This window comes from Stylophora pistillata, chromosome 3 (genome assembly GCF_964205215.1).
Source record: "Stylophora pistillata chromosome 3, jaStyPist1.2, whole genome shotgun sequence".
Lineage (NCBI taxonomy): Eukaryota > Metazoa > Cnidaria > Anthozoa > Scleractinia > Pocilloporidae > Stylophora > Stylophora pistillata.
Genome location: NC_142521.1, coordinates 24,234,349 through 24,245,407, shown reverse-complemented (window position 1 = coordinate 24,245,407; position 11,059 = coordinate 24,234,349). Strand labels below are relative to the sequence as shown.

The following is an 11,059-nucleotide window of genomic DNA, read 5'->3' as shown; positions in this document are numbered from 1 at the left end:
AAAGTTTGTAGAGTACCATCTTTTCTTTTGCTTGATCACTGTTGCCTATTTATAGCCATTATATTCTGTTTCAGCTCTGCACTTGTACCAAAATTTGTGAGCCTCTTGGGGAGATTTGACAAGTATGTTGACAACCTTGAATGTATTAGTGATTGTACTACCAATCTGCTATTGTCGACATAATTTTTTCTTGTGTGTGTTTGTTTTTTGTGTTATCTTTTCTTTTTTTTTTTTCAATGAATGTTCCCACAGTAGTTAGAAATTACCCATGTTTATTTGAGATGCTGTGAATCACTGAGTAATGATTTGGGGAGGAAATTGCATGAGGATTTTATTTATGTTTTTTGTGCTTCTCTACAGTCCTTCCATTCAATTTGAGGCTGCCTGGGTGCTAACAAACATTGCATCAGGCTCCTCTGATGAGACAAAAGTTGTAGTAGAATCAGGTTGGTCACCTTTTTCTGTTTCAACATTTTACTAACTGCTGTCATTTGCAAAATGCGGGGTAAATGTCTTTTGCAATCCCTGAGATGAAATAGAAGGGATTGCAAGACAAACATTGATCACTGGGAGAGAGGAGAGTAATGGTCTTCAGTTAGAATCTTAATCATAAATAAAATTATAGCAATAATTATAATGATGGTGATGATAGCAAGTAATAATAACAGTGACAGTCAAACTGGTTTCCTTTCAATGGATTGCATTTGATAATTATTGAAGTTCAAATATTAGAGTGCTGTGGTGTTAATCGTTGTAGAGGGTGGTTATATAAAGGAAAAACTTGTCCAGTTAAAGAGTAGGGGTCCCTTTAACACCTGAACTACAATTATTGATTAAATTGGCAATTTTAGTTGGACACAAGCAGTCACTGTAACTTAATTTGCATGATTTATAATGCATGATTTGTTGCTGCACTTACTTGATATATTCAACCTGTAAACTGTTAAACTTTAATTGCTGAAATGCTCTGAACTTTGGAGTTCATTATTACCCTATTTTTTCCTTATGTAAAGGTGCTGTGCCCAGATTTGTCAGCCTGCTTTCATCACCCGAGTCTCAAGTTCAGGAACAGGCTGTGTGGGCTCTGGGAAATATAGCAGGTATTGTCAATCAACTCTCAGAGTGCAGCTTAATATACCTCCTGGCTTTCTATAACACATGAATATGAGTTAACATGTAGTTACTCATCGTTAGTGTATTGGAAAAATATAAGGAATAATTGCAGCATAATGTTTAGAGAAACAAGCTTGAGTGACCAGTTTAACCCAGGTGTGACTCCAATACGTGGCATTAAACGTGGGTTTGGAGTTTGTGGTTATTACTGGCCCTTGCTCTAAGTCTATTTCTCCAATGTCTCTGGTTCTTCTCATTCCATAAAACAATCATTTTAAACTTTAGTTTGACCTTGATCCAGATAAAAGGTTAACAAAGTAAGGAAGTAAATTCTCCCCTTAAATTGAAGATGAAAGCAGTGTACTAAGAAAGTCAGTCAGTGTCTGAGTCAGTTTATCAGTCAGTGTGTCTATTATGTATTAGCAGTATTTAGGTTGCAGTCAGGCTGTCAGTCAATCAGTCCCTCTAGCTGTGAACATTACTTTGACCTGCAATCATTTCTACAGGGTATACTGATGATGAAGCATCATTCAACATATTGCAGTTGCATGTCAGCCTGCTGAAAAATGGATATTTTTATGTTTCAGGTGATGGTCCAAATCTTAGAAATTTTGTCTTGGGCCATGGTGCTTTGAGACCTTTACTGGAATTGATCAAACCAAACCAAAATGTAAGGCAATGCTTTTGACTTTAACATTTACCTTAAATGTAGTTTCTTTAACCCGAGTTTGATTTCCTTAAATTGTGCCATTTGTTTAGACAGTGAAGACTATAACAGTGTGGAGCCAAAACTTTAAGCATTTGAGTGCAAGCTTGATTATTTTGACAATTTTTAATTTTTACTAATCTATGTGTTTGACAGCTCCCATTTCTTCGCAATGTAACATGGACACTGTCAAATCTGTGCCGAAACAAGAACCCACCTCCAGAGATAGCAGCAGTTATTGAGGTGAGGAAAGCTGATTCAGAACAGATACTCATAGAAATAAATATGATTGAGGCATGAGACTCCTTAATAAATCAGCAAAGCTTTTTTAAAATAATATTTACTGCTATTTTTTCCTGATTGGATATTCAGACCAAGAATATTTTGAGGCTTCAGTTCATTCCAAATTGGAGAATTCTTTAGTCACTACTGACAATGAATTTCTTTGGCTAAATTTCAATGGCTGCATTATATGTAAGCATGAATCAAAAGTTTTGTTTTAATTTCATTGTGTTGTGAATGTTTTAGAATTTTACTAAAAAAATTGCCCTTTTGGTTATTTTTCGGTATTTTTATTTACCAGCCCAAACCTTGAGGAAAATACTCTTTAAAGCTGTTTAGAGTTATTTGACATGTTTGAAATCAAATGATTTATCAGTTCACCATTGACTTTTTTATTTCAGATCCTTCCAGCTTTGGTACTGTTGATCAATCATACAGACAAAGAGGTAAACAGTTAACCCCAGAGTAGCCTGAAGGTCTATCATTGAAATACACCATTATTTTTAGAACATGTTTAATGTGCATTAAAAACTATCACTGATGGTACTTTTTCAGTGTATTGTTCTTTACTATACACTAGATACATTCTCATGTTTTGTTGTATTTTTATTTAATTTTTTTCAGATTCTCTCTGACACTTGTTGGGGTTTGTCATATTTGACTGATGGAACAAATGATAGAATTCAAGTAAGTATTTTAAGCTTGGTTGCCAGCCCTTGTTTTGAAAATAAGTGTATAACGCTTCTCCCTTCCTCCTCCTTTTCATGATGATTAAAGACTGCACTAGAAATATAACAAGCTTGCATGTCCCTATACTTCTTAAATGTAGTTTAATAAACTTAGGTGTGAAATCCCCCCATCTTCAGTGCGTTAAATGAAGAAAGTGACCAGAAAAATAATTATAACATAACCAAAGTAAAGTGCACGCCCTGATTGGTCAATTCAGCATCCCCCATTTGCCCATGGGTGTATGCTGCTGACGTGAGCAAATGTAAAGACTAGTTTTCCACACGCGCTTGTTTTTTCTGGTCACGTAATATTTGTTAAATAAAAGGAAACTCTCGCTACAATGTGTCAATGTTACGTTATAAAACAAATGGTAAACGCCACAGTGTACACTATTGAGTTATGGCTGCATTCAAGAAGCTAGAGTCGCTCTTGGCTATCGCCTTGAGCAACTGTTACGCTTCTTTCGTGCTTAGCAACCTCCCGTGTGCATCCATAACTCAATAGTGTACGCTGTGGTGTTTGCCATTTTAAGGAGCAATGAGCTTTTGAAAACTTGCTGAGGAACATGGACATGTGTCCCCTTGATTAAGTTAGGAGTTGTTCCCCAAAACCTACCTTTAAACTCAGGAAAAAGAACAATCTTTGATCCTGAAGAGTCTGGTAACCAGTACATGCAGTGAACTTCGTAAGTCACTCACAGGTGGTTTCAATAAAAGTCAGTTACAACCAATCCTAGTGCCTTCTGTTTTTGAGCACAGCTTCCTTACTTTTGTGTGGTGCACTTTTGAAAAAAAGAATTGTAAACCGTAACTTTAGTCCTGTACATTTTAACCATTGATTGAGTCATTGTTTCTTCTTGTGCATCAGCTTGTAATTGATTCCGGAATTCTTCCATCATTGATCAATTTATTGGGCCACACTGAAGTGACTGTTGTGGTAAGCTTATAAACAAAAATTATACTGTAGCAATTAGTTTTTTTGTGTCCGTGTGTGATCAAGGAGCCTGTGCTTATACATGTAGTCTCTAATGGTTCTCCTGCTAAACCTTTCCAGGGAGAATAACCATGGTGATGTTATTACTTATCACCATTGATATAAATGTTCATGTTGCAACCTGTTCTTTTTTCTAGACACCAGCCCTGAGAGCTGTTGGTAATATAGTGACAGGATCTGATCTTCAGACACAAGTAATTGTCCATCAATATTATGTGGTTCACATTTTTCCATTTTTCCATGTGAAATCCAGTTCAAGGTTGGTTTCCTTCTGACTCAGAACAATCTCCATAAGGGGAGAGGTAGATGAAGAAAAACTGGTGTGAAAAATCAAATAGGGTCATGTTTACTTAATAGGCATCTAACAATACTATCAGTCAACATGACAATCAATATGTCGGCTTATACTTGGATGACATGTCAAGCAACTATCAGCCAACATGTTGACCAACATCGAGAAATCAACTTTCTCTTTTGAGAAATCAACAAATCAACATGGTGCTGAACATGAGCATGATCGCTCACACAAAATGTGGCCACGAATTCGTATTCTGTCAAGTATGAAACATTGTGAATTCTAGAGAATTTTTTTACAAATTTCCTTTGCTTTTAAGGTGTGGGTTATCCACCAGTGTAGGTAATCTGTTGACTCTTTTTTTTTTGCTGCATGCAATAATTGGCCAGAAATTACAGTAAGTGGAAGGAGCTAAGAGACAGCTACCATTCCAGCAAAACAACAGTTGACAATAATATACCACCAACACTCTATCAATTTGATGCAAAGCAACATAACAGAGGTGTTGGCAGAATGTCCATCGGTATATGCACCAGTTATCGACTGACACAGCAACCAACTTGAATGACAAGGTGACAGAGTATGGGCTGATATATCAATTAAAAATCAATCAAAATGTTGACCAAAGGTAATTGGTCAATACTCGGCCATGAAACTAAAGAAAGAGATGAACCATGATATCTACAGCTTCAAGCAGCTAGTTTCAATTTGGTGTTGAGTGTAATCTACCTGACAATGTCTACTGTCTTTGAGGAAATGTAGTGCAGCACCGGTGTCTCAGTTGATCTGGCTCCAGTGCCACTGGCACTTGTTGGTGTTGAATAGTATGCAGATTGAAGCAGACCCATTCAAAAGTTGATGTGTGCAAATTACATTTCAGTGAAATATGCACTTGTTAACAATCTTCGTATATCAATTTATTTCAGTTGGTGATAGAGAAAAATGCCTTGTTCTTCTTTAAAAAGCTTTTGTCACACCCTAAAGCCAGTATTGTTAAGGTCAGTGTAAACCTGGTGATGTTAAAGTAGTAACTATAAAGGGGGTAAGTTTCTCAAGAAACTTCTGTGCTGCACGAGTGGGGGATTTTAACAAGGTAATTTTGGTTTGATAAAACAAGTTGGTAATGTAAATTGGCTACTGTAAATACGCTCACTAATGAAGGGCTTATGCTTGAAACAGCAGCTTTAAAACTCATGCATTATCCACTCACTTGATAAAACCAAAATTAATGAGTGATTGTAGTAGTTAACTATGATCATTTTAACTGTTTACATGTTCCAGCAGTGTCCTCCCTTATTTTAAGCATGACAGGTGAAAGAATTCTTCAAATTGGCTCAGTTTGTAATATATATTCCAGAAAAGTTCTCTTCACTGCTTCTCATTCCTTTCTCTTCATTGCACAGTTGATAAAAGGTTTCCATGGTTAGTATCCATGAGCAAAAATGTGAAAAGGCTTTTATCTGAAAAACAATTTAAATTCCAACAGGAGGCAACCTGGGCAATATCAAATATTACAGCTGGGCCAAAAGAACAAATTCAGGTAAGGATATACAGGTATTTGCTGATCTTGTGGAATCAAAAAATGAATTGATTGTTAGCTTTTAACTGCAGCATGGTATATTGGACTTTTAACTGTGGTTGTACACACTTTTTGGATCTCTGTCAGTGTCTGTGCAACTGGGCACCCCCCCCCCCCCCAACCCAACCCAACAACAGTCAAGGGTTAACTTACTGTTTACTTACAGTGTATGAAACATTAGAATATCTAGAAGTTCATGAAACCAGCACAGAATAGAGAGGTCTGATTTTTACCATCATGATAGTCATTTCCGTTATGCTCTTCCTTCAGCTTCAACCCTCCCTTCATTGAAAGGATCCTTAAGAAATATGATAATGAGTATTTACATGTGAGTGTAAACAGACAACTTATAATAACTAATCTCTTCTATTATCAATTTTTTCAGGCTGTAATTAATGCAGGCTTGGTACCTTCCATTGTAGATGTTCTAAAGGTTTGTGGAAAACAGCTCTGAACATTGCGATTTTCTTAGTTATCCATTGCCATAGAAGGTATATTGTGCTGTGGCAGGTTGAATTACCTGACTTATCATAAGACTTGACTTAATACCAATCCTAGGGAAAGGACTTGAAGAGCCAGAAAGAGGCTGTGTGGGCCATCACCAACTTTACATCAGCCAGCACAATAGACCAGGTACTGTGAGGTTTGCCCTTAGCACACACTGCACATCTATCTGATGAAAATGTGGAACAGGATTCCCCTAACATCTCACAGAAGTAGCAAACATCGAAATTGTGATAATATTTACCTGCTATAATAAATAATTAGACAGGAATGAAGTCAGAACTATCAAGAAATTCCCTGATCCAAAGTACCAGACCCTCATGTACATTACATTTAACAGATTTGCTCATCAAGATTTAGGCAAACACTCTGACAACCACCTGACCATTTTGCTGTGACAGTGTATTTTTCTTGTTTTCTTACCCATGTTTTGTTTCCCTTGTTGAAACTTTTTAAGATCAGTGGTTTTTATTTCCATTGTAAGCATTTTTTATCTCAGTCAAGGTTCTGCTCATGCTATGGTACCCAAACATCTCATGTCACCCTGACTTATGCCATTATTGTTTGGATATTTTTATAGATAACCTTCCTTGTTGAAAATGGGGTCATTGAGCCAATGTGTAGTCTCTTGAATGTTTTGGATGCCAAGGTAATGGTGTGGGTTTTATTTCATTGTAGTTGATTTTGCCATCATATATACTGGGTAGGAGGTAGTATGGCAGAAAGATTGAGGACTATTGAACAATAAACCAGGTTGTCCTGCACCCTACCACTTGTGGTATATAATTTTTTGGTTACCCTGAGGTCAACTCCTGGCTGCCCTGTGTAAATAACCAATTGATTTGCCTTCTGGCAGTTGGAAGAGCCACTGATTAATTTGTGATGATTAAAAGCTCAGCCAGCTCCAGCAGAGAGCTCTGTTCTATGAATTTTTTGCGTCAGGTGGACTGACTCTGTGGCTTTGCATTGTAGGTAATTCTTGTTCTTTTGGATGGATTCAGAAACATCCTCTCTGTGAGTATCTACCTTAGAGTACATACAATACCAAAAGGTGCTGTAAAGGGCTGTTTTGTGTAAAATGCTATGGAGTTACTTTTTGCCATCAGTAATGTGATATTTTTTAGATAATTATTGCCAAACCACAAAAGTATACAATAATTTATAGAACAAATTATTTCTTGCTACCCACTGGTTTGAACTTGAAAAAGATGGGCATAGCATGTTGTAGATGTAAGGTAGATACATTTTTGTTATTTCATCATTAAAATTGCATGAAATGTTCTTTCTGCAGACTGCTAGTCAAAATGCTCCCATCCTTGAGCTGATATGCACCCAAATGGAAGAGCATGATGGTATGCATATCAATATGATTGCTTGTACAGGTTAAAGTATGGAGCCAAAGTCACAGTTAGTTTATAAGTACAAGTTTTCAATTTCTCTTCAAAAACATGAAATTGAGCTAATTTACCTGTTAATGAGATACAGTGAATATATGAAGTTCATATATTTTGAACTGCGGTATTAGATACGTATGATGCACGATCCTCGCAGTAGATAAATAGCGAAAATCAGACCTGAAAAAAATCAGGCCTGTACGGGACTCGAACCACTGACCTCTGCGATACTCGAGTCCCGTTCAGGCCTGATTTTTTTCAGGTCTGATTTTCGCTATTGCATAAATAGCGCTATTTATCTACTGCGAGGATCGTGCATCATACGTATCTAATACCGCAGTTCAAAATATATGAACTTCATATATTCACTGTATCTCATTTATCACTTTCACGGGTTTATTACAAATCAACTTAACGGCCTGCTCCCAGTTGGCTTGTTAGCTCAATTGGTAGAGCGCTGCACTAGTATCGCAGAGGTCAGTGGTTCGAGTCCCGTACAGGCCTGATTTTTTTCAGGTCTGATTTTCGCTATTGCGTAAATAGTGCTATTTATCTACTGTGAGGATCGTGCATCATACTTACCTGTTAATGTTAGCATTTTTCTCAAACTAACTGATATTCTCGAACTAACTGATGTTGTTTTTATTTACCGTGCTCAGGTGTCCAAAGAATTGAGGGTTTACAGACACATCAAAACTTTGAGGTGTACAAAGCTGCTCTGGCAATAATTGACAAATTTTTCTCAGATGAGGTAACATAAAACTGTTTCATTACTCGAGTTCCTTGAAAACTTTGAAGTTTCATTTCTTCTAAAAAATGTTATGTCGTTTCTCAGCTTAGCTAAAACCATTAGATTTAGTGTGGCAAAGACCTCTTTCATGAATTGTGGGCCTATTTTGTTATCCTTTTACCTACATGAAAGTGCGAGTCCTGTTTCCTTTGTTTTAGATTAAGAAACTACACTGTACTATTATGTGACAACCCCAGGAATGCTTATTTATGTGCACACAAAGAGAAGCTCTGTGCCAAACCTCTTTATCATGATATCTAATTTATTGATAACCCAACAGATTTTAGAACTCTTTCAGTAGTAAATAAGTTGCTACAGTGAACTAAAATTTTGTTTTGACTAAATTAATAAGGCTTTGACCTTTGGCACTTGCTAAAGAAAACTGTCACCCCAATACTAAAAATAAAAAGAAAATTTTCAAATAGTTCTTTATAAGAGACTTTGTGTTGCTTTACGTTTTTCAGAGTGCTGAGGAAACAGAGCATATTGCTCCAGAAGCTACAAATGAAGGATACAAGTTTGGAACTCCGCAGCCCTTACCAATGGGTGGATTCCATTTCTAATAGTTGTGTTCATTATTGACTTATTAGCTTTCAACAAGCAAAGATGGCAATTGAAAAATATTAGGATGCAAAGAAAGCTTAAATTAGGATTAATGTGAGAATTTGTCAGTTAAAATATTGCTTTGTGCAATGCTGATACTACTCTGTAGCTTAGGACAATTACTGTTGTCTGTAAATAAAATTGAAAATTTTGGATAAAATCAAAGAGCTCTCATAGGTTGCAAGATGAAAATGAGAATAAAAACATTTGCCAGGATCAGGTAAATCATTGCTGAGTAAATTGTAAAGGAAATTAGAGTAAGTTTATGAAATATGTCAAATCTCTTGAAAATGTAAATTACTGAGAGGACAGTTGGCCTTGGGGGAACAATAAATCACCCTTGATATGTACTTTACTTTCTGCCCATCATGCTTGTGTGGCACATAGGGCAGCAACGAAATCCTTCCAGCCCTGCCTATCTTTAGCCAGTTTTTCAATGGTGCTCCAGCTGTAATTGAGCTCCCTTAGTCTACAGTCCTGCATCAAGTTGTTTTCGGTCGCCCTCTGCTTTGTTTGCCTTCAGGTGTCCAGTGCATTGCAATCCTGGCTATGTTGTTACTGGGCTTCCGCATCACATGTCCAATCAACCTCCATCTTCTCCTGGTGACAAGTGTATGAATATCTAGCTAGCTGTGTGGAAGGATGCTAGTCTTGAGAGATCTTGTTCTGTCATTCGCCAGCATTCCAAGCTGTAAAGGAGTTGACAATATGCAGCTCTGATAGATTCTAAGCTTCATCTTTGTGCTGTAGCTTGCTGACCTCCACACTGATCTTATGCTCATACCTTGATTGTAACCGTACATTTTTGTTCACCTCTGAGTAGGTTTGTACTTAGCACTTAGCATATAAAAGTTGTTCAGAAGTATGTTTCAACTTCTCATGGCTTTGGAAGGTTTGCGGTTTCAATAAATCAGATATCTATAGCCACATCTAAAACCTATTACCAAAAATCCCTGCACCTCTCTTGTAAATACTTGCCATTTCTCCAGTTGATAAACTATTGTGCTGTTTAGTTGTACACTTACAGAATGTCTGATATGTTACATGAGAAAATTTGAATAAATGATTTTTTTAAACCACACAGAAGGCCTCCAAAATTAGTGCTCACTCCATAGGCCATAGTGTGAACCAAGCACCCCCTCCTCCCTCACTTTTTAAATAGCAGTGATACAAGGAAAATCTGTTTCTCTGGACAAATTTGGCTAACTCACATGTGGATGTCATGAGACTTAAATCTGGTACAACAACTACTTGCGCTTTGTTTACAGCACAACTAGTGCAGGAGAATAGTTTCTTTCCCGTTGCAGTTATTTTGATCTCACCTTACCTTCAGTGACCCTTTACACCCCCAAGAGTAACTAGTGTCTAATTTTTCATTCCCTGCAGTATCCTCCCTTCAGGAATCAAATATCTTTTTTTTTAAAGGTCACAAGATGATCACAAACTAAAGGTCATGATTGTTAAACAAATTCTCCTAGCCAGCACCTCAGGAAATGTATGCAGAACAGTTTAGAGAATATACAGTCATACCAATGTTGGGGTGTTCAGGGTTGAAGGGGAGAGTAGCTTAGGTCCTCAAGCCCATATTTGTCATGACAGTAACCTGTATTCAGCTGACAACTCATAAAAAAGGACATGGCCATTAAAAATAAGGGCTTTTGTTACATAAAACTTCTAAAGAGTGAACAGTGAGAGATTTTTTAATTCATTTTTCCTCGTTATAAATACATTAATTTTTTTAACTTGTATTTCTGATTTTATATTGTTCACTTAAACTGAAAAGTAAGATTTGAGAGGTTGCTGGTTAAGTTGGTGATGAATTTAACTACCAAACATAAGTGTCCATCTGCAACTCTGTTTACATTAACTCTGCAAACATTATTAAAAAGCTAACAATGTTAACTGATTGGTTAGAGCTTAATTCAGAGATCAGATCAAGTAAGACCAAAGCTTTTTTTCAAAGATATGTACTTTTTTCCCCAATGCCATCATTATCAGAGTGTAGGATTATTCAGACTACTCCATAAACTATCCAAAAGAAATTTGATTAGTTCTTCCTTGACAGTTCATG

At 36.7% G+C, this 11,059-nt stretch overlaps 1 protein-coding gene across 1 annotated transcript in view; it reads left to right on the top strand.

The window, feature by feature from the left end:
* LOC111332970 (importin subunit alpha-1) overlaps positions 1 to 9,204 on the top strand; it is a 13,922-nt gene extending 4,718 nt beyond the window's left edge. Inside the window, exons 7-24 of the mRNA XM_022938465.2 lie at positions 75 to 122; positions 361 to 446; positions 1,014 to 1,100; positions 1,701 to 1,783; positions 1,976 to 2,062; positions 2,503 to 2,547; positions 2,726 to 2,788; positions 3,698 to 3,766; positions 3,961 to 4,017; positions 5,045 to 5,116; positions 5,605 to 5,658; positions 6,083 to 6,130; positions 6,256 to 6,330; positions 6,782 to 6,850; positions 7,174 to 7,215; positions 7,493 to 7,553; positions 8,255 to 8,346; positions 8,850 to 9,204. Coding sequence (XP_022794200.2) covers positions 75 to 122; positions 361 to 446; positions 1,014 to 1,100; positions 1,701 to 1,783; positions 1,976 to 2,062; positions 2,503 to 2,547; positions 2,726 to 2,788; positions 3,698 to 3,766; positions 3,961 to 4,017; positions 5,045 to 5,116; positions 5,605 to 5,658; positions 6,083 to 6,130; positions 6,256 to 6,330; positions 6,782 to 6,850; positions 7,174 to 7,215; positions 7,493 to 7,553; positions 8,255 to 8,346; positions 8,850 to 8,948 — 1,237 coding nt within the window. The 3' untranslated portion in view covers positions 8,949 to 9,204. The remainder of the gene's footprint in view (positions 1 to 74; positions 123 to 360; positions 447 to 1,013; positions 1,101 to 1,700; positions 1,784 to 1,975; positions 2,063 to 2,502; positions 2,548 to 2,725; positions 2,789 to 3,697; positions 3,767 to 3,960; positions 4,018 to 5,044; positions 5,117 to 5,604; positions 5,659 to 6,082; positions 6,131 to 6,255; positions 6,331 to 6,781; positions 6,851 to 7,173; positions 7,216 to 7,492; positions 7,554 to 8,254; positions 8,347 to 8,849) is intronic.
* Positions 9,205 to 11,059: the final 1,855 nt, after the last annotated feature.